The sequence below is a fragment of the Festucalex cinctus genome, chromosome 10 (genome assembly GCF_051991245.1).
Source record: "Festucalex cinctus isolate MCC-2025b chromosome 10, RoL_Fcin_1.0, whole genome shotgun sequence".
Taxonomy (NCBI): domain Eukaryota; kingdom Metazoa; phylum Chordata; class Actinopteri; order Syngnathiformes; family Syngnathidae; genus Festucalex; species Festucalex cinctus.
This window is the reverse complement of record NC_135420.1, coordinates 20,238,178-20,258,353: the sequence shown is the minus strand read 5'-3', so window position 1 is coordinate 20,258,353 and position 20,176 is coordinate 20,238,178. Positions and strand designations below refer to the sequence as shown.

Below are 20,176 nucleotides of genomic sequence, written 5' to 3'. Positions count from 1 at the left end.
CACGTTGTTACAGTGCTGCCGACTTCATGTTGAGCTGCTGACGTTGTTCATGTGAGTCTAATTAATGTTTAATGTGTGATTATCAGTTAGGTGGTGATTCTTAATGTTGTCCACCTGTTTTATGTAAGTATAGCCATTATATGTTTGTGCCTCTGCAGGGCTCCTTCATCGCTGTCAATAAATGATATTTGACATTGAGGAGTGTGTTTCTTCATCCTCCATGACACTCCAATGGGTCAAATTTCACATAGTTGACTTGAGTTGCATTTGCTTGTCCAATACCGCCACCTAGTGGTGTTAAATCCGTTTCCTGTGTCTTATCTCTGTCCCAGCATGACGGAGGGCTTGGGCCAGCTAACGGACGGCGTGTGCGGACTGGACGATTTCACAGACAGCCACGTTTACAACGTGTGGCCCGGCTACGACTACGTGGGCTGGAGCAATCAGAGCTTCCCCGGCGGATACGTGGAGATTATGTTTGAGTTCGACCGCATACGAAACTTCACCACGATGATGGTGAGATATCACTCAGTTTGTGCTCCATAAAAACAATCAAATAAATAAAGTAGTCATTCATCGCCATCTTGTGGCGTCTGGGTACCAAAGAGGAGGAGCTTCTGGCAGAGCTTTGTCGTAATAATAGAGATAATTTACTCTTAATTTGAAAAGAAAATGTGCTGTTACTGTCACTAACTTCCAAAATCAAACGCTATTACCACCTAGTGGCAGAAAAAAATATATCAACACAAATGTATGGCTCCATGTTTTACACTCTTTTTAACTCTAACGTGTCTTTTAAACTTTAAATGCCTTTATAAATGACGTTAAAATTACTATATCAGTGAACGAAAAGATACAACTGTGTTATGAGGTAGACATACAGGATTTGTCCACTTTAATGTTAATGAACAAGAGTATGAAAAACTGAAAGAAAAAAAAAAAAAAAACATTACAGTATTTTACATTTAGAACAGAGGTTAAATGTGCCACTTTTTATGCTGCCGCAATTTAATTGTGAAATTATGTGGTTTAAATTTTTTAATTGACTGACAATATGTTAATAGTCATAGGTTATTGTAACATTGTGTCTCTAAATTTCAGGTTCACTGCAACAACATGTTCACGCACAACGTCAAGGCCTTCCAGCAAGTGGTCTGCTACTTCCGCTCCGATTTGGACTGGGAGGCCACGCCGCTCGCCTTCAGCCCCGCCGTGGACGACGAAGACCCCCGTGCACGCTTCGTCCCCGTCCCGCTGGCCAATCACATGGCCAGCGCCATCAAGTGCCAGTTCTACTTTGCAGACGTCTGGCTGCTGTTCAGCGAGATCACCTTCCAGTCAGGTACAATCTATATGTATTGTATCGTATTCCCACAAATAATAGCCTTCCTGAGTCATCCAAAAATGAACAATTCCCTCTTTAAATAACTTAAAATGTGATATATTTTTTTTCAGATACAGCCATGTATAACACAACACTGACCCCTCCAAAGACAGGACTTCCGCCCATCATCCAGCCAGGTCAGTGAAAGTCACATTTTTCTGTTAGTTTTTTTTTTTTTTTTTTTTACCTCATGTTTGCCTTTGTCATGCATTTCACACAAAAAAACAGAATGGTTTAATTTCCCAATAAATTAAAAAGAATTAAGGAAGTAAAGAAATCCACTTTTGCAATTTTCAAAGTGGACTATGTGTCTTCCTGACACTAAAGATTAGATTACTACGATGGTAGTACTTCTCTGCTTTTGTACTTCAAACACCTCCCTGTCCCCCTCCCCAGAGGACGACCCCACTCATAAAGTGGACGACAGCACTACACGCATTCTGATTGGCTGCCTGGTGGCTATCATTTTCATCCTGGTGGCCATCATCGTCATCATCCTGTGGAGGCAGGTGTGGCAGAAGATGTTGGAGAAGGTAAATGTCATTCAAATGGCAGAATTCATTGCAATTATAGAGGTCATTTACCGGTAGACCTGTAATGTATATAACAGTTATTTTTTGAAGACCCTCCTCATTATCTTATTGAAAATTAAACATAGCTGCCACGTGTAACCCTAAAGGCAATATAAATTCAGAAAAAAAGTTGTAATATTCTGCTATAAAAATAATAGTGTCAAAATTAGTGCTTACATTTTGAGGTAATACGGTACTTTTTTTTTTTTTTTTTTTAAACGTAAGATTTTTTTTCCAACATGGCCTTGGTTGATCTCCTTTGCTCTGCTGCCACCTGATGGCCGTTTGTGTAATAACTACAATTTCTGCAACCGTTCTTTGCAGTTCAGAGGCTGAATCAAAGCCTTCTGTATGCTCTAGCATAAAAAATAAAAAAAATAAAAAAGTATAACTATGTCGTTGTGACACTTATAACATAAAAAAAACCATATATGTCAGTGGGAGCAAATGAGTTAATTACAATAAAAAAAAATTAATCGCCTAACACCCCTATTTTTTTCGTAGACAGGTTCCAGTAATACTTGGAGAGCTAAGTATTTTTTTCAATAGTACTTGATGCAGAAATCTTGAGAACCACTATAGTATCCAACACTGAGTCACTTTGTGAACACAGAGCGAGACCTTCGTCTACAGTCACAACCAATCGAGCAGCGCCACCAGCGAACAAGAGTCCAGCTCCACTTACGAGCGCATCTTCCCGCTGGGCCCCGACTACCAGGAGCCCTCACGGCTTATATGCAAGCTTCCCGAATTCGTGCAGAACTCCGAGGAACCCGGTACGTCGATGTTATGTATGGGCAAGCCAGCATTTGAGCAATGTTGTGTAGACTTTTTATAACCGCTGTACGTTAAGCATCTGTCATCGCTGCCCTCCAGCTTCCAGCAGCGCGGCGGCCCAGGACGGCGCCCCTCACTATGCTGAGGCGGACATCGTCACCCTGCAGGGCGTGACCGGCGGAAACACGTACGCCATCCCTGCGCTCGCCATGGACTTGCTGTCCGGGAAGGACGTGGCGGTTGAGGAGTTCCCGCGGAAGCTGCTCACGTTCAAAGAGAAGCTGGGAGAGGGCCAGTTCGGAGAGGTCGGAAGACTGTCAATTCAACAACCAGGAAAGTTAGAAATAATTGAATAAAACCTCTTCTTGTACTTTCCCACGTTTTTAGGTGCACCTATGCGAGGCAGAGGGAATGCAGGAGTTTATGAATAAAGAGTTTTTGTTTGACGTGCCAGACGAGGCGACGGTTTTAGTGGCGGTGAAGATGCTGCGGTCAGATGCGAGCAAAAACGCAAGGTATAGAGTAAAATCGATGGAGTAACCAGTGAGTGTTCTGAACGTCTTCCTTCATCTTCGTTAGGAACGACTTCCTGAAAGAGATCAAGATCATGTCTCGCCTGAAGGACCCTAACATCGTTCGGCTGCTGGCCGTGTGCATCTACAGCGACCCCCTGTGCATGATCACGGAGTACATGGAGAACGGGGACCTCAACCAGTTTTTGTCCCGCCATGAGCCAGAGGGGCAGCTGGCGCTGCTCAGCAACGCATCCACAGTCAGGTAAATGCAGAGCTAGCAAAAAGAAGAGAAAAAAAGAGGCTCATAAATGTTTAATTTAAATTTAAATATCTGTTTATAGCAAGTAAAGCACTTTTTTTTAAAGTTCTATAAACACACTTTTCATGCCAACAATCTGGCCAAAGATGTACATTATAAAATGAATCTTTCTGTCAACATAAAAAGCAGGATTGAAGAGGATTTCACATTCAAACTTCAGCAAAACAAGGCTGGTCTTGAAATACTTCCTGTTTTCGCTGTTCTTCTCTCAAATTTACAGTGTCAAACAACTATGTTCCGCCACAGTGGAATTAGTTGTCAAAATGAACTACCTCACTGACCTGTCTATATGACTGGATAGCCGATAGCCCATACACGCCAGTGCAAGCCGTTGAAGTCACGTGGCAGCCATCTTGTTACTCCTACCTCGTGAGCAGACTGTATAAACTATACGGTGTACGTACAGATTAGACATATTCAGCTCGAGGGCAGTTAGTATAAGTCCGGAGGCGGGGTGGGGGGGTTGTGCCGGGTGGTCACTGTTCAATAAATAAATAAATAAATATATAAAATTTTAAAAAGTAACAAGTGGACGTGCTGTTTTGAATACCACCTTTTTCTTTTATCGGTGAGTTCCTTAGACCCCAATATTAGATTTGGCAGAGGCATCTTTTGTTAAATTACAGTTATAATTCTTTAATAAAAAAAATATATATAAATACAGGTTTCCTCCTGTACTAAGCATCATTAACAAAATAGAACTTTTAACAACACCAAAAAAGGCTAAATAGAAGGACCACGATTGGATGGGGAGTTACGCTTAATAAAAAGCCAAAACTTAGTTTTACTGTTAATTTTATACAATAAATTTTGAGAACTTGGCATCCATCATGCATGACTTCATATATTTGTTTCCCCCACCTTCTCCTCTCCAGTTTCGGCAACCTGTGCTATATGGCCGCCCAGATAGCGTCGGGCATGAAGTACCTCTCCTCGCTCAACTTTGTGCACCGAGACCTGGCCACCCGCAACTGCCTGGTGGGCAAGAACTTCACCATCAAGATAGCCGACTTCGGCATGAGCAGGAACCTGTACAGCGGCGACTACTACCGCATCCAAGGCCGAGCGGTGCTGCCCATCCGCTGGATGTCCTGGGAGAGCATCCTGCTGGTGAGGACCAATCAAATTACATCACAAACTATAGCATCTTAAAGAGAGAAAATGAAATGAAAAACCAAAAGACATTTGTGAGGTATAAAAACATGTCTGTGCTCGCGCAGGGTAAGTTCACCACGGCAAGCGACGTGTGGGCCTTCGCGGTCACCCTGTGGGAGATTTTGAACTTCTGCAAGGAGCAGCCCTACTCACAGCTCACGGACGAGCAAGTTATTGAAAACACGGGAGAGTTCTTCAGAGATCAGAAAAGACAGGCGAGTAGATATTTATGCTAAGCTACCAATGACAAATTTGACCATATAGTGGTCATATTTGCATAATTAATATGTCCCCCAATATCTCTTTCTCGCAGATCTACCTGCCACAGCCTGTGCTGTGCCCGGACTCGCTTTATAAGGTCATGCTGGGCTGTTGGAGGAGGAACACCAAAGAAAGGCCGTCCTTCCAGGAAATACACCGAGCCCTCCTGGAAATCCAACCATAGAGCCACTGCGATGTTTCAGGCAGATAAAGACCGTGTGTCACAACACGATCCAGGCTTAAGCTACTTGTGCGCGTCATCTGTGTTAGCGTTTGGAGAACACTGTGCGGCGGACGTACGCGCTACGGACTGACCAGAGACACTCGTCCACATATTCTTACAACAAAACACAACACAATGTATGGTTGTGCTACTCCAGTATAACTGTAGCAAGTGACATTCTGCACTTTTCATTGTTGTATGTTTAAATATGAAGTGGAAATGTCACATTTTAAAGTGACCAAAGACTTATTTTTGTGTGTCATTCATTGTTCAGAAGACTGCTTGAATGTAGAAGGGGGAAAGTGCAGCAATTTCAAGTGTTTCATCTCAGTCTCGTCGTTGAATAAGAAGGAAACTTCAACTCTGTAATGTCTGTCTTTGCTGTGTGAATGACTGTTTTTATGTTTCAACTTGTATTTATATATGTTGACTGTTTGACTGTTTTTGTGTGCTTGATATATTTGTGCATTAATATGCCAATTTCTTTCATATTCGCGGTACTTTATTGGATGAGTGATCCAAGCAAGTAGGTGGGTGGATGGGACATGCAAAGTAGCGCTGTTGGATAAATGTGTACGCGTTGTCATGGTATCGTGTGACAAAAGTGTCTTACGGGTGCCGAAAAGGGTCACGTATGTGTTAAATGATAGGATTTTAAACAGGGTTAATTGGGGGAGATATAGTTACATGAAACAAACATAAAAGCGTTTTTCTACAGCATTGTAAGTGAAAAAATGTTTATATACTGTACGTGTGAGCAAACGTTGTACATTGATTTAGTAAATAAATCGATTAGTCCTAATAGGACTGTCCTATCCTGGACAAGCTGTTGCTTTATTCAAGTCGCTCAGGAATTGGTCGGCCTTCCCCCTGGTCCTATCATGCTTTCGTGATGCTATTGGCTGGAGTGCTCAGTCCTATCCAATCACAGAACAGAGGGGGCGGGCCAAGCATGACTCCAATGCAAGTTCAAAAGCGCATAACTTTCTGTGCCGGTAACCAGGCTGTTACAAAATGTTTTGCTTGATTTTAGTTTAGTTTAGTTTAGTTTAGTTTAGTTTAGTTTAGTTTAGTTTAGTTTAGTTTAGTTCTTTTATTTCGATAATAGTAAAGCAGTAAAAGGATGAATAAGGTTGTTTTGGTGACGGGAGCCAACAGGTAAGCGTTTGCTGTCGAGTGCCGTCCCGTCACCCCTGGCGTGTTTTGTTGACGTATTGTTGTATTATAAGTTAGTGCCAGTGGTCATGATTAGTATTAATGAAATGTAATCTGTAATGCGCGATGCTAGGGGACCCACATTTTTTTCATTTTTTTAAATGTATCTTTTATTTTATTTTTTTTACATTTTATGCCGTACTACTTTTGGCTCACTTCCGTGTGTGCCGGCAATGACTACGGTAGCCCAAAAGGGTCAAACAATATCAAAAGTAGAAGTACACGTTTTACACTTGTACATCATTTAACTCATTCACTGCCTTTGACAAGTATACTTGTCAATTGTATTTTTTAGAGCGGTGCTAAATGGGGGCGAATCTGAGCATGCTCCACTATAAATATCAAACTTGGAAACAACTTTACTGATGCCCAACCACCGGTAGATGACATCATTGCCCCATTTTATAGGAAATAAACACAGTTTCAGAGTCCATGGGAGAAATGGCTGTATTTTGGCAAACCTACATTTTTCTGCTGTCAATTATAAAAGAACGGGACGGGACAAAAAGTAGGGAGTCTATTCTGTTATTTGGTAGATTCGGTTTATATATAATTATTGAATGTAATATCACGTGAGTATTGGAAATGTAAAAATTTTCTATAATGACTGGCAGTGAATGAGTTTAAAGGTAAAAAGTACATGCTTAATACATGTTTTTTTTCCCCCATGTCAATTATGTAATAATATCTGTTTTGATAGCTTGCCACACACACATAAAAAAAATAAAAAAAAACTCTGCACATAAGATAGTTTCCTGAACTTCTTGCACTGGATTCACTGGATTTATTTTTGTTGCTCCCCTATAGTGGCATCGGCCTGGCTCTGTGCGAGCGTCTCCTCAGCTCCCAGGATGCCGAGGGACTCCACCTGTGCCTGGCCTGCAGAAACATGCGTCGGGCTCAGGCCGCTCGCTCGGCCCTGCTCGCCGCCCACCCCGCGGCACAGGTGACGCTGGTGCAGATGGACACCAGCAGTATCTGCTCGGTGCTCAGTGCTGCACGGGAGCTCCAGCTCAGGTGGAAGCATACACTCGAGATTTACTTGCATTTTTGGAATATTTATTTTAACACACCTGCTCCCTATTCACACTAGCGAGTCACATGACAGGTTTACATATTTTCACTGAGCAAGTAGCATAGTCCAGTCAACTCTATTGTGGACAGCACATCCAAATGATTAAACTTTGGTTGTATTTTTCAGGTTTAACCGGCTGGATTATGTCTACCTAAATGCGGGCATCATGCCAAACCCGCAGTTTGATCTCAAGGCTTTCTTCAAAGGCCTCTTTTCCAGGTACATTGACCCCTCCCCATTTCCCGTCGTAGCCATATTTTAGCCCCTGAGTAGTGTAGTAACTGATTATTTCCATTACTTCCTCTAGAGAAATATATTTCCTAAATAATCACATAAGTCATACTGTACTGTATTTGCCGTTTTTTATTTGCAGCAGTATTATCACCATGTTTTCGACCGGCGAAGGCATCCTGACACAGAAGGATGGAGTCACTCCAGATGGCTTGCAGGAAGTGTTCGCCACCAACCTCTTCGGCCACTTCCTCTGTGAGTCCGTCCGTCCCTGTTGACATTAGTTTTCTGCAGCGCGAGCAACTCTTGAGGTCACTTTGGCAGAATGCAGGCAATATTGGATACGTCTGACACTTGAGCAACAATACTCATTAAAAATGAATAGCATTACTGTCCCAGATGTAAGGTCACAGGCGGTATTGTGCTTACGGTAAATTGTGAAATGTGAAAGTCGCTTCATTATACTGAATCGCTTTAATTGAGCTCTATACCAGAACTTTTAGAGGGCCACTGTGTAGTTGTAATTATCATGATACTTTGCCTCCCGATAGATTATTGATACGCCTATGCCAAGTATCGATATTTGTAGTTAATATACAGCTGCTATAACAGCTCCATTGTTTATTACTTAATACTTATTGAGCAATTACTTGGCGGGCCACTTGGGGGAGCACCTCATAAGAGTGGCGGAGGAATGTATGGAACTCTTCAAGGGAAGAAGACTCTTGAGCTTACTTTTACTTATGTAAGACTTTTATCTGTCCAGCAAGTGACTCAGTTTTGCATGTTTCTATGAAAAATGTGTATTATATCTTCAATTTTAAAGTTTTTAAACATATTTTATGTTTCTACTTTTTGAAGCACACAATTTCTGAAGAATATTAATATTGATTTAATTGGATTTAATATTTAAGTAATTTTATTCATTTATTTATTTTTACTTTGCAATGTTACACGAAAAAGTCAAGTTTATAAAATGAAACAATTTACTATGTGACTGACTGACATGTTAAATGACAATAGTGTTAAGAAAGACACAAACTTGTTCACAGAAAGTTGTCTGTTAATTCATTAAAACCCAAAAACATATAAACACGTTTTTTAATACTTTGTCCTGTACTCCCCAAAACGTATTTATACGTTGTTGTTTTTTTGTGTTTTTTTTTTATGCGAGAGCATACAGAAGGCTTTGATGTAGGTGAAAAGGTCTCTTAAAGCAATGGTAGTTATTACATAAAATGGCCAGCATGTGGCAGCAGAGTATAAGAGCTCAACCATGGCCACGTTGCAACAAGCTCTTTTTGCCAGTGTTTTCAATAGGTTTGTGAATAATGATGAAACTTGAAGCAGATACAAATATACTTTTTTTTTTCCTGATGAAAGAAGAGACTCTAATGTCTAATCTTTCTTTTGGGAGGCTCCATGTTTTTATAGCAATAGAACAGAATGTTCTATGGACCTTGCAAAATTAGTCAAAATCCCGTAAAACAGCTGGGCGTGAACGTGGTTGCTTCAGTGAAAATGGCTGGGAGTGAATGAGTTAAGACAATATTTTGTTTAAAAAAATACACTAAAGTCTTCACTGTGAAGAAGACACCGGTTTTAATATTGTTTTTCATTGATGGTACAAAACGAAACTTTATGTCTTAGTTTTATCGTAGATTATCGTGGACTTATTTCTTGACCAATATATATCGATAATCGCGGTATCTCATATCGTGAGGTACCCACCCCTAGTTTTAAGGAAGTATGTTGAAGTGAGTCATATCAAATGTTTCAAGATCAGTAAATGAAATTTCCTTTCAGATCAGGGAGCTCGAGCCGCTTCTTTGCCAAGCCGGCCGGACCTCTCAGCTCATATGGACATCCTCCAGTAACGCCCGCCGCTCGGCTTTTAGCCTGGAAGACGTGCAGCACCGTAGAGGCCGCGAGCCATATAGCTCATCCAAATATGTTTCCGACCTGCTCAGCCTGGCAATCAACACGTGCTACAGGTTGGTTGCGAATAAAGAAATTCTGACATCGCGGTCGAGCTAGCTTAAATAATAACGCCCTTGTCGAGTTCTGTGTTGTAAAAATTCCAACAAAAGGATATCATGAAAAGTTCAAATACTTGATATTCCAAATGCTGTGGAACAAAATCTGAAACTCATCTTTTTTTTTTTTTTTATTCAGTTTATTTTAATAGTTTTTTAGAGTAGTAGTTTCCTAACAACTCTCGCATCTAATACTGGAACATAAATCGGATGTAATTTTAGCTGAATTGTACTCTCCAGGGCTTATACTCATCTGTGATTTGCCCCGGCTTTGTGATGACCAACCTGACTTACGGCATCCTGCCTTCCTTCCCAGCATTCCTCTGGACCCTGCTTCTTCCTCTCTTATGGCTGGAGAGTGACACGAGAAAGTTTGTGCGACTGATGTCATTCACCGCAATGCAACTCCTCTCCGTGTTATCAGATCCGAGTGTTCACCAATACTTTCACCTTGACACCCTATAACGTAGCTGAAGCTTTGGTAAGCTGAAACGAAATCTTACATTGGGGGAGGGGGGATGCTGCAGGAAAATCATGGATGTGCTTGTCTTTTTTTTATTGTTTTTGTTGTTGCAGATTTGGCTTTTTAATCAAAAACGTGAAAGGTTGGACCCTCGAGCCAAATACCAGTTTAACATCTGCCCTCAGTTTTTGCTACACGCAACCACGGCAGGTATGTCCAGTAAATATTTCCACTTGGAATGAGCATCCTGGAGAGGATATTGTTGAAATGGCGCAGGAACTTATTTCCTCTTTCCAGATGGATGTCGACTTGGACACGTCCGAGGCGCTGTATGACGAGCTGCTGAAGCTGGAACGTGAAGTCAGGAGGAAACAAATAACGTCTTAACGGCTCTTTAACCACTTGCGTATGAGGAGTGTCAGAAAAGTACCAGGACTGACGCTACAAAAGCTATTGTTTCTTCTGCCATCTAGTGGAATAGCAAGGAACTGTTCCGCCTGTCACCATTTCTTGCATAGATGGCTGAACAAATATAATTTCAAAGATGCCATCACATGTGCGGCTGTCAGCTGCTGAAGCTGGAACGTGAAATCAGGAGGAAACAAATAACATCTTAACGGCTCTTTAACCACTTGCATATGGGGCGTGTCAGAAAAGTACCAGGACTGACGTTACAAAAGATGTTTCTTCTGCCATCTAGTGGAATAGCAGGGAATTGTTCTGCCGGTCACAATTTCTTGCATAGATAGCTGAACAAATCTAATTTATCAATACCTAATTTTTGGACCAATTAAGTGAAATTTGATCACACTTGATGATCTATCACTGTCTTTAACAGTCAAATAACAAACCTTGTAATATGGTTATCAGTCACTCATTTCACATTTTAACATTGTCGTCACACAAATGTAGAAAGAAGCTAAGCACTGTTGAAACATAATAAAACGCTTAACTACCTTAACAAGTGACGCTGGTGTCTGAATGTTTACATTCTTCTTCTCACCCTCTTGTTGGACCTAAATGTCAAGAATGACTTGTTCTTCCTTCTTCAAAGATGCCATCACACGTGCGGCTGTCAAATCCACACCGCTCAGGACAAAACGCATCAGATTCCCACAGCAGGCTCTCAGTGTTTTCCCCAAAGCGTACGTAGGTGCAGCGAGAGAGCTCGTCTGCAGCGTTGGGCGACGCTGGCGGCCGCATCTCAGAATTGTCGCTCTGCCGCTCCTCTGCCGCGCTCACTTTGGGGTTGGAGAAAGCCCACACCATGCCGCACAAGTATAAGAAGAACGTCCCCATGACCAAAATCATGAGCGCGTAGGACTCCATCATGGCCTTGGTGAGAACGGACGTCATGTCTGATGGGGATGCTGGGCTGCTGTGGTGCGTTCTGGTGATGCTGAGGCGGCGGGTGTCTTTCTGTGGGCTGGACCAACCTTCAGTCCGTCTGTCAAGGCTGATAAGCTGAACTGGACTTGATATTAGAAACGACTCTTCGTTGTGACGCACTGCAGTCGTAAACCAAGCATTAGTGCTGTCACTATCGAATAGAATATTGAAAATTGATTTAATCTATTTATTATTCTTTGTGATTAGTACTTGTGTTTTTAAAAAAGGTGGGAGGGATTGATGTACTATGTTACTGATTCAGTCATTGTTTTCCAAAGTAAAAACAGATGTTTGCAAATCTTATTTTGATTAAACACAGAAGATAATCAGTCTTCTTTCACTAAAGACTACAGAAATTGATAAACAATTATTGTTGATATGCTGAAATCAGAGGATTTGGACAATTTTAACTTAAAAATTGGCTCCAAATGATTACTCGATTATTAAAATAGTTGTCAATTTGACAATTGATTACTTGTCGATAGCTACCAATCATAATACAGATGTTTTAAAGAATGAGAAGAAAAATTGTCTAATGACAAACAGAGAAAAAATGAACAATTAAAAACCATAAGCTTGTGAAAGGTAAATAATTCACCTTATAACTTGGCCCATCTCGAAAAAAAAAAAACAGTGGTGCGGTGAGTAAAGTTATGTTTAAGTCACGTTACATTTTTATCAGAGTTAATGGACCACCAGACCATTCTTAGAATCCAAACAAAACACTTTATAAATGTGTTTGTAAAAATTTTCAACGCTACTTGTTTATTTAATTTGTAATCAATTTAAATATAGTTTTAAAAGAATTTGTCATTTTTATTTTCTAAAAAATTATACCAATATAAAGTAAACACAGTTTACTTAAAAATTGGGGGGGGGAACTAAAAATCCTTTAAAAATATATATATATAAAAAAATAAAAATAAAATAAAAGAGTTGAAACTGAATTTTTCATTACAAATGGAAGCAAGTTTTACATTCTTTTCTGTAGCTTTTACCACTCTTGACTTTTGATTTGAACTTTGTCGTCACTTTTGGGATTACATGAACCACGACTTTTGATTTGAACTTTGTCGTCACTTTTGGGATTACATTAACCACGCGAGCATGTTATTATTATTACTCATTTTGACACAGATGGTCAAAGTTGTGAATTAAAGGCATGACGAGTTTCTTTGCAGATTGAAAACGAGAGCAAAGTGTTTTAAAGCGCGCGTGCAACGCTTCCGCAGGCGAACCACACGAGTTACTGTTGCATTCTGGGTGACGTAGTTTTTACGGGCGTATTCCCCTTTGTTTGGCGGCCCCACTGGACTACACGCCCCACCCGCACCTCTAAAGAAACCCCGTATGTCTATCGCGCCGGAAGAGAAGAAGCTCCTTTCCCCAGCCATCTTGTGGCTTCACCTAGCGAAGTGTTCGCACCAAGCCTCGTAGAATCGGAGGAAAATCCTGCTGAAGGGGCGCCATCATGCCCGGACAAATGCAAGAAGGTTTTGGCATAGCCGTAACCAATCGATACGACCAATTATTGGACGATGAATCGGACCCGTTCGAGCTGATGAAGCAGGCACAGGCTGAGGCGAAGAAGAAGAAGAAGGAGGCTCCCGCTCCTGGTGCCGCCAAGCCTGCAACCCAGGCGGCCAAACAGCCCAAAAAGGAGTCCCAGAAAGACAGAAAAACCCCGTTGACCGACAAAAAGGCGGAGCCCCAGGCTCCCGTCCCGCTCAAGAAAGACGGTGAGCACATTTTCAGCTTTTCGAACCTCTCCTTAGCACAAGAGGATTTTGAGGGGGATGCTAAAAGCTAACTTGTAACAAGGTGCATAAAACTGCCGAGGCGTGAGCTCCGCGTGGTTGCCGAGTTCTCTGCGTCCCCCCTGGGCCCTTCTCGATCCCGGACAAACATTTCTCGAACCTTGCGAGAAAGCTATGAATAATCTTTCCGAAGACCACATTTTGGTTTGCCTCGAGGCCCTCCCTCACAGACAGTCCAGGCCTTGCGTGAATATGATGTGCGAGTGCATGTTTGTCGACATGTTAATAGCAAATACACTTAGTAGAAAACCTTTTACACAAGTCAAATGTCCCGTACATCCGCGTCAAATTAATGATTCAACATGCAACTCGTGTACATTATCAACAAACGATAAACAGGCGCGCACATGCTTCTTCAGAACAGCACTTCCTTGTTTTCCCTTTAGCATCATGCTAACTGCTATTACGCAGAAAATCAATCTTAAAAAAAAAAACTGCACAATTTGATGCACTTGTATGCTCACGTTAGCCGTAATCAGCAAACTGTGTGTCCAAGTGTGAGGTCAAGTGATCTAGTTTCTGGAGAGAAGATGAGACAGGTGCACCCTGGGTGTTGCACCCAGCTGCTAGATGCTTCTATTTTGGTACACAGGGCGACTGAAGCAATGTCTCCACTCTCCAACATGTGTCGGCCTACAGCGGCCATGTGCTGTCAGGATCATGATGATGAGGATGGTGGTGGAGCCGCGCAGCGTTCAAGACGTTTATTTGCACACAATGTGATCGGGCACACGGCAGGCAATGTGTTTTGCTCAAGGGCTTAGCTCAGTGCCGGTCGGGGGAGCAAAGCAAAATCAGGGGGGTGGTTCAAATCTGGGGTAATCACAGGCCACATTCCAAACCATTCATCCACTGCTGCCTCAGCTATTGATTGACGGTGTTGTAATCTCTAGCGGACAATTCCCCTCAATTGTTCGAAAAGGTGCTGCGGAAACGATCGTCAAGTGAATTAAGCCGACAATTGTACAGATAACACGAGGGTCCTTTTTCCTATCGGGCCATTTCACTAATATAACTTTAGTTATTTGAATGTGCTCTTAAACAGTGTAAATAATTCAATAAATCTTTTGGCATTTACACAGAGCAATGTTGGAGAATACGGGCAAATTGACCGGCCAAGTAGACGACACGGGCTGATGGTTGCTACATTGGGAGAGAAGCAGAAACATACTTTCAGTTTCACTTTTGACATGCATGAGGGTCATCGATTTCAAGGACATCACTCTCAAACTCAAGCCGTTAAACACTATCAATCAATTAAGCTGAATAATAGCCTAAATATGGGGCCACTTTCATGCGTTTACTGTGAATGCATAAACAGTATTTAGTTAGACATGCAATACACGAGCTTTGTTTGGATGAATCCTATCACACAGATATTTGGTTAGCATTAATAATTTGCCGCCTACTTAAAATTGATACAGTTGTCAACACTTGTTTAGTAAATATTTTCACTTAGAGACGTGGCAGCAATCAATCATACATACTTTTTCGCTCAAGTCAAGTTTGGCATCCATTAAAGGTGCCTTCAACCATGTAAATATTTCTTCAATGTTTTCATAAATTAACATGGGGTTAATTAATTTTAGAAATGCTTCCTGTGAAGTTTTTTTTTTGCCTTTTTGGGGTGTTGAGTTCAACAGTTCCACTCTATTTACTAGTTTGTGCATTTATTAGGGATGTAATGATATCCAAACATCACAATACAATATCACGATATGAACCTCACGATACGATAATTATCATGATATTGTGGGGAGGATGGCGATACTACTAAAAAACAAAAAAATGTCTCATACTAAAAAAAAGCACAGTATTATGCTTTTATACATAACATAGCTTTTGTAAATGCATATAAACCACCTCCAATCTCTAATAACACTTAATATTGAGGCACTTGCATTAGCAAGCACACATTGAGTTCCTCCACATATTGACTCGATTCACAAGTATATTACATCCAACTTCATCTGACGATTAGTGTGGATTTTAAACATAGAAGGGCAAAACATGTCTTGTGAAAATTAAACTGCACTAAATAACTAGCCACCAGAGGGTGCTAGAACTGAACAAATGGAAATCAACTTGACATTTTTAACCGATGTGCTGCTTTTAATATTGTGACATGACGACAACAATATTGAGGCGGTTTTGATATCGTGATATTGCCGTTATCGTCACATTCCTAACATTTATAGTTCTCATGTCATCCCGTAGGTCCCGGCATGAGGAGAATGGGCCGCAAACCGGAGGGCGAAGGCTCGAGACCCCAGGGCGGCCAGCAGGGAGAGGGCCGCCCCCCCGCAGACCGACGGCCGGTGGACAGGCGGCCACCTCGCCGTTTCGAGAGGCCGGCCGGCGAGCCCGGCGACAAGCCCGAGGGAGGCGAATTTTCCGTGGAGAAGTGAGTTTCCGTTCCGCCGTCGCATGACACGTCCCGGCGAGCCCGACAGTTAATGGTTGTCGTCGTTGCCGCCCTTCAGGCCCATCGGCGACAGACCGATGAGGGGCCGCGGTGGCGGCAGGGGCTTCCGTGGAGGCAGAGGGCGCGGCATGGGTCGCAGCGACGGCTTTGACTCCAGAGGGAAGCGGGAATTTGACAGGCACAGCGGCAGCGACCGAGCGTAAGTAAATGGTCACTGACGTCATTACTGAGTTTTAATGGTTGCATTTGAACTAGTATTAGAGCTGCTCGATTACAAAGAAAATATTAATCACAATTATTTTGGTAGTTAATTGAAATCATGATTAGGATTATCATTTTTTTGTTTTTTGTACAAAGCAAGAAAATGTTTAAACCATAAAGGCCCAAAGCGCCTGGCAAAACATGCCTCTAAAACGGATGCTGAAAATGCTGGACGTTTTTCCAGGAAATTCAACAATATTTAAAATAATATCTCAGCTTCTGAAGCAGATAGAAACATAATTCCAAAAACATTTTAAAGCTTACACCTGTGGCATTGGCACAGACCTAAGTTTATTTTTATAAGCCTTTAATATATTAAAAAATAAAATAAAAAATCAACAAACTAATGTCGTATCTGCATGTATACCTTAATGTATATTTACCTTCAACACTGAAGCACAGTTGCAATAACCTCGGGGGATCGGGTGGTAATTATTTGTTGTCCATTCCTGTACAAAGCCGTCAAACTTTTCAACATCCTAATTGTCTCCAAGAAGGGCACGATACGATAATTATGAAAATATTGTGGGGATACAAAAAAAACACAATATTGTGCTTTTGTACATTACAGCAAAGCATATAAACAACCTACAATCTAATAACACTTAATATTGAGGCACTTACTTGCTGATGCACACACAGATTAAGTTCCTCCACCTATTCACTCGGTTCACAAGCATATTATGTACCTCTTCATCTGGCCATTAGCGTGGATTTTAAACAAGGGTCAAAACATACCTTGTGAAAATTAAACTGCACAAAAAAACTAGCCCACCAGAGGATGCTCGAACTACATAAATGGAAATCAACCTGCCTGTTTTAATAGATGTTGCTTTTAATATGATGACATGATGATAACGATATTGTGGTCGTTTTAATATCATGTTATCACGATATTGCCGATATCGTTACATCCCTGCTGCCAAGTGGAATATACTCATTCTTCCCCGAACCCCCCCTCCCTCCAGTGGTCTGAAAGGTGAAGAGAAACGAGGTGGAAGCGGATCTCACAACTGGGGCACAGTCAAAGATGAGCTCAAGTAAGTCGGCCACACCCCCCAACATGAAAAACATGATGAGCGCGCGTCGCACAAGAACTGAAATACAAGCGCGTGCCTTCCACAGCGAACTCGACCAGTCAAACGCCACCGAGGAGAACCCCGAAGGCGAGGAGCATCCGCCCGCCGACTCCGAGAACAAGTAAGTTGATCTCGTCCTGCGCTCGCCGGCGCCGTCAGCCGCGGCGGTCGGGCGCTCACGGTGCGCCTCGCGTGTTTTTGTTGAAGGGAGAATGAGGTGGAGGAGGTGAAGGAGGAAGGCCCCAAAGAGATGACCTTGGACGAGTGGAAGGCCATGCAGGACAAGGAGCGATCTAAGGTGGAGTTCAACATTCGCAAGGCCAACGAGGGCGCCGACTGGAACAAAGGATTCGTGCTGCACAAGTCCAAGGCCGTAGTGAGTTTCAATCATTTGCCACGTGCCGCTGCCATTTCCAAGTCGCGAGAATTTCAGCTTGGTCGGACACATTTTGCAAATGCCCGGTGACCGCGGCGGCGACACCCCCAATCATATAAAAAATATATAGACGACCCATGTGTTTAATAGAATAGGAAGTCGGCCAGTTTGATTTTGAGTGAATTGAAATTTGATTTCAGCAGTAATTGTGATTTCTGTAGTCCTTCATGAATGCAAACATCTGCTTTACTTTGGAAAACTTTTTTTATTGCTCTATACGAATATGAAGTACGAAATAAACACTAATCACTGATTAATAAACAGTAATCTAGAGAAAAAAATACTTTTGTAATACTTTAATGCAAAATTAAAATAAATCCAATTAGTTGATTGAATGATCAATGGCTTAATTGATCCTAAAAATATTCGATAGTGTTCTAGTTCAGTTGTAATTGCAATGTTGAGTAACGCTTGAAATCTTTTCTTGGGTGTATATTTGAAAGCGTTTTCTAATTATTTGCATCTTCCTCCCTCTCGCAGGGTAAAAAGGGTGAGCTGATCGACGCGGAGGGTTTTGAGTCTAAGGTGAGCTCACCACGTCCACGCCACAAATTCTAACAGAAACGAGTGAGTGACCTCATGTCTGGGTTGTATTTTTATTATTTTTTTGTCTCCCAGATGGATGAGGAGCACCACTTCCGCAAGCCAGCCAACGACATCACATCCCAGCTGGAAATCAACTTCGGCGACCATGGACGCACGAGCCGCGGACGCGGCGGCCCGCGAGGCGGGCGGGGCGGACGCGGGCGAGGAGGCCCGCCCCCCGGTGACCGCGGCGGCGACACCCCCAGGCCGTCGCGTGGAGGAAGGACCGAGAAGGTAGAAATCTGAAGTGATAAAACCTTGGGGAAAAAAATTGGAAATATTGAAAACTAACAATTTATGTGTCTCCGCCCCTTCGCCAGTCGGCTGCTTTGGTGCCCAACGTGGACGACCCCGAGGCCTTCCCGGCCCTGGCCTGAGAGCCTTGGCTGCATTTTGGGGGGGAGGGGCCCACAGGAAGGCCCCACCCACCCCCTGAGCACCTCCACTACGAGGCTTGCATGTTCCTGGATCCTTCAGCAAAGTGAAACGACGGGAGAAGACTGTCATGAACTGTGACACTCGACACGAGGACTGCGTTTTACCCAATAAAAACAAAACCGGTGGAAAAAAAAACAAAATTAACAAAAAAAAACACAAAAAAGAAAATGGACTTCTTGCTACTCGGGGAGCAGCTTATTGGTAGAGGTTTTTGTACTTGGAAACAAAGTACCAGGGATGCTTTCATACAGTATTTTTTTTTTTTCAGAGGTTATGCATTTTACCATTGATAGAATCTTTTGTAATTGCTGCTTTTAAAAAAGAAAAAAAAAATCTGCATTTGGAAACCAGTCAAGCATCATTTGTGGTGTGCGCCGCTGCCCGTTTCGCCGTCCCGGCTCCATGCATTGAAATTTGTCTTTTTGTTTTTATTCTGCTTCAGCACCTGGGGGGTGATTTGTACTTTCTACACAGGAAGGTCAATATTCCTAAGGTGGACGGCCTGTAAAATATTTTCATAAATTCTTTTAAATTGATTGACGGTGCAAACGACATCTGATGACAAACGAGGCTTCTTTTTGTACAGCAACATTTGGTCAAAATGGGGCTTTTTTTTTTCTTTTTTTCTTTTTTTTTTTTTTTAATCACTGGAGGTCATCTCATCGACTGCATTGAAGATTAATTTTTGGTGGCGAGGGTCTTCAGCCCGCTACCGTTTTACACACTCCGCCTCAGCTGCTCACCGCAGTCTGTATGCTTTCATCGCCACGGCAGCACGCGCCACCACCACCACTCGCATAATCGCTCTGAAAGAAATAACAGTCGTCCCTCATTTGTGTGGAACAACTGACGTGCTTCTGCAAATGTGTGAATTCCTGCCCTGCTATCGGAGACCTCTGTCGGTAAATAAAGATGGTCGGTAAATTGTTTGCACTGTCTGTATTTTTACACTGGATTAACCTGCAAAGTGAAAACAAAAGTATAAGTGCTGTTTGAAACTAATATGCATCAACAAGATTCTGCTGATGGAAGGTTGCCTGGCAAATCTCCACCGGAAAATGGTTTTGCACTTAAGAATTACGGTAGTTTTCTCTCTAACGCTCTCTCGTTCTTTCTCTACCTCTCCTAATGTATTGCGTAAAGACGTTTCCTGTAACTCGAGAAAAATTCTGCCAGTGCAGTTGACTCCTGATATTTTCATTGGATTGGGACTTGGGCCTGCGAATAGCAAAAGTCTGCATGGCAGCCATTGAAATAAATGAGCAAAAATTAGTAACATTGCTGGCAGACATTCAATGTTTTCTATAAACCGGCAAAACATACATTTAAAAAAATGTGGCAGGGACAAAAAAAATTGTCATTTCACAGTTTCATGTGTGAAAAGTTCCCAGGAAAACCCAACCCTATAAGTTGCTATAATTAGTAACTTGTCATGTCTGTGCCATTGGTTTCTATGTAGTTTCTTGGCGCTGTAGGATCAAAAGGTTGGTATTTTATTAGCTTGAAAAAATGTTCGATGA

The 20,176-nt window shown here is 42.2% G+C and overlaps 2 protein-coding genes and 1 pseudogene across 6 annotated transcripts in view; all 3 read left to right on the top strand.

Annotated features, from left to right (window-relative positions):
• The window catches only part of LOC144026958 (discoidin domain-containing receptor 2-like), a 35,116-nt gene extending 29,098 nt beyond the window's left edge, over positions 1 to 6,018 (top strand). For all 3 annotated transcript variants that reach the window (XM_077534148.1, XM_077534149.1, XM_077534150.1), the window contains exons 7-17: positions 333 to 516; positions 1,102 to 1,342; positions 1,456 to 1,521; positions 1,781 to 1,917; positions 2,570 to 2,732; positions 2,833 to 3,038; positions 3,121 to 3,248; positions 3,313 to 3,510; positions 4,443 to 4,677; positions 4,788 to 4,937; positions 5,036 to 6,018. In XM_077534148.1, coding sequence (XP_077390274.1) covers positions 333 to 516; positions 1,102 to 1,342; positions 1,456 to 1,521; positions 1,781 to 1,917; positions 2,570 to 2,732; positions 2,833 to 3,038; positions 3,121 to 3,248; positions 3,313 to 3,510; positions 4,443 to 4,677; positions 4,788 to 4,937; positions 5,036 to 5,167 — 1,840 coding nt within the window. In that variant the 3' untranslated portion in view covers positions 5,168 to 6,018. The remainder of the gene's footprint in view (positions 1 to 332; positions 517 to 1,101; positions 1,343 to 1,455; positions 1,522 to 1,780; positions 1,918 to 2,569; positions 2,733 to 2,832; positions 3,039 to 3,120; positions 3,249 to 3,312; positions 3,511 to 4,442; positions 4,678 to 4,787; positions 4,938 to 5,035) is intronic.
• A 161-nt stretch (positions 6,019 to 6,179) lies between these two features.
• On the top strand, positions 6,180 to 11,341 carry LOC144027005 (3-keto-steroid reductase/17-beta-hydroxysteroid dehydrogenase 7-like; annotated as a pseudogene). Its single transcript, XR_013285352.1, has 9 exons — positions 6,180 to 6,364; positions 7,229 to 7,438; positions 7,623 to 7,715; positions 7,870 to 7,982; positions 9,514 to 9,725; positions 10,004 to 10,138; positions 10,188 to 10,244; positions 10,340 to 10,436; positions 10,524 to 11,341. The product of XR_013285352.1 is annotated as a 3-keto-steroid reductase/17-beta-hydroxysteroid dehydrogenase 7-like (transcript).
• A 1,625-nt stretch (positions 11,342 to 12,966) lies between these two features.
• Positions 12,967 to 19,585, top strand: LOC144027332 (SERPINE1 mRNA-binding protein 1-like). 2 transcript variants are annotated; one of them, XM_077534749.1, is made up of 9 exons: positions 12,967 to 13,354; positions 15,650 to 15,836; positions 15,916 to 16,056; positions 17,087 to 17,158; positions 17,244 to 17,318; positions 17,402 to 17,573; positions 18,114 to 18,158; positions 18,252 to 18,452; positions 18,539 to 19,585. In XM_077534749.1, the coding sequence occupies exons 1-9, from the start codon at positions 13,087 to 13,089 to the stop codon at positions 18,593 to 18,595; spliced, it is 1,218 nt and encodes a 405-aa protein (XP_077390875.1). In that variant the 5' UTR covers positions 12,967 to 13,086; the 3' UTR covers positions 18,596 to 19,585. The 2 variants fall into 2 exon arrangements, with proteins under 2 accessions (XP_077390875.1, XP_077390876.1); XM_077534750.1 differs by having other exon boundaries at positions 12,968 to 13,354; positions 17,405 to 17,573.
• Positions 19,586 to 20,176: the final 591 nt, after the last annotated feature.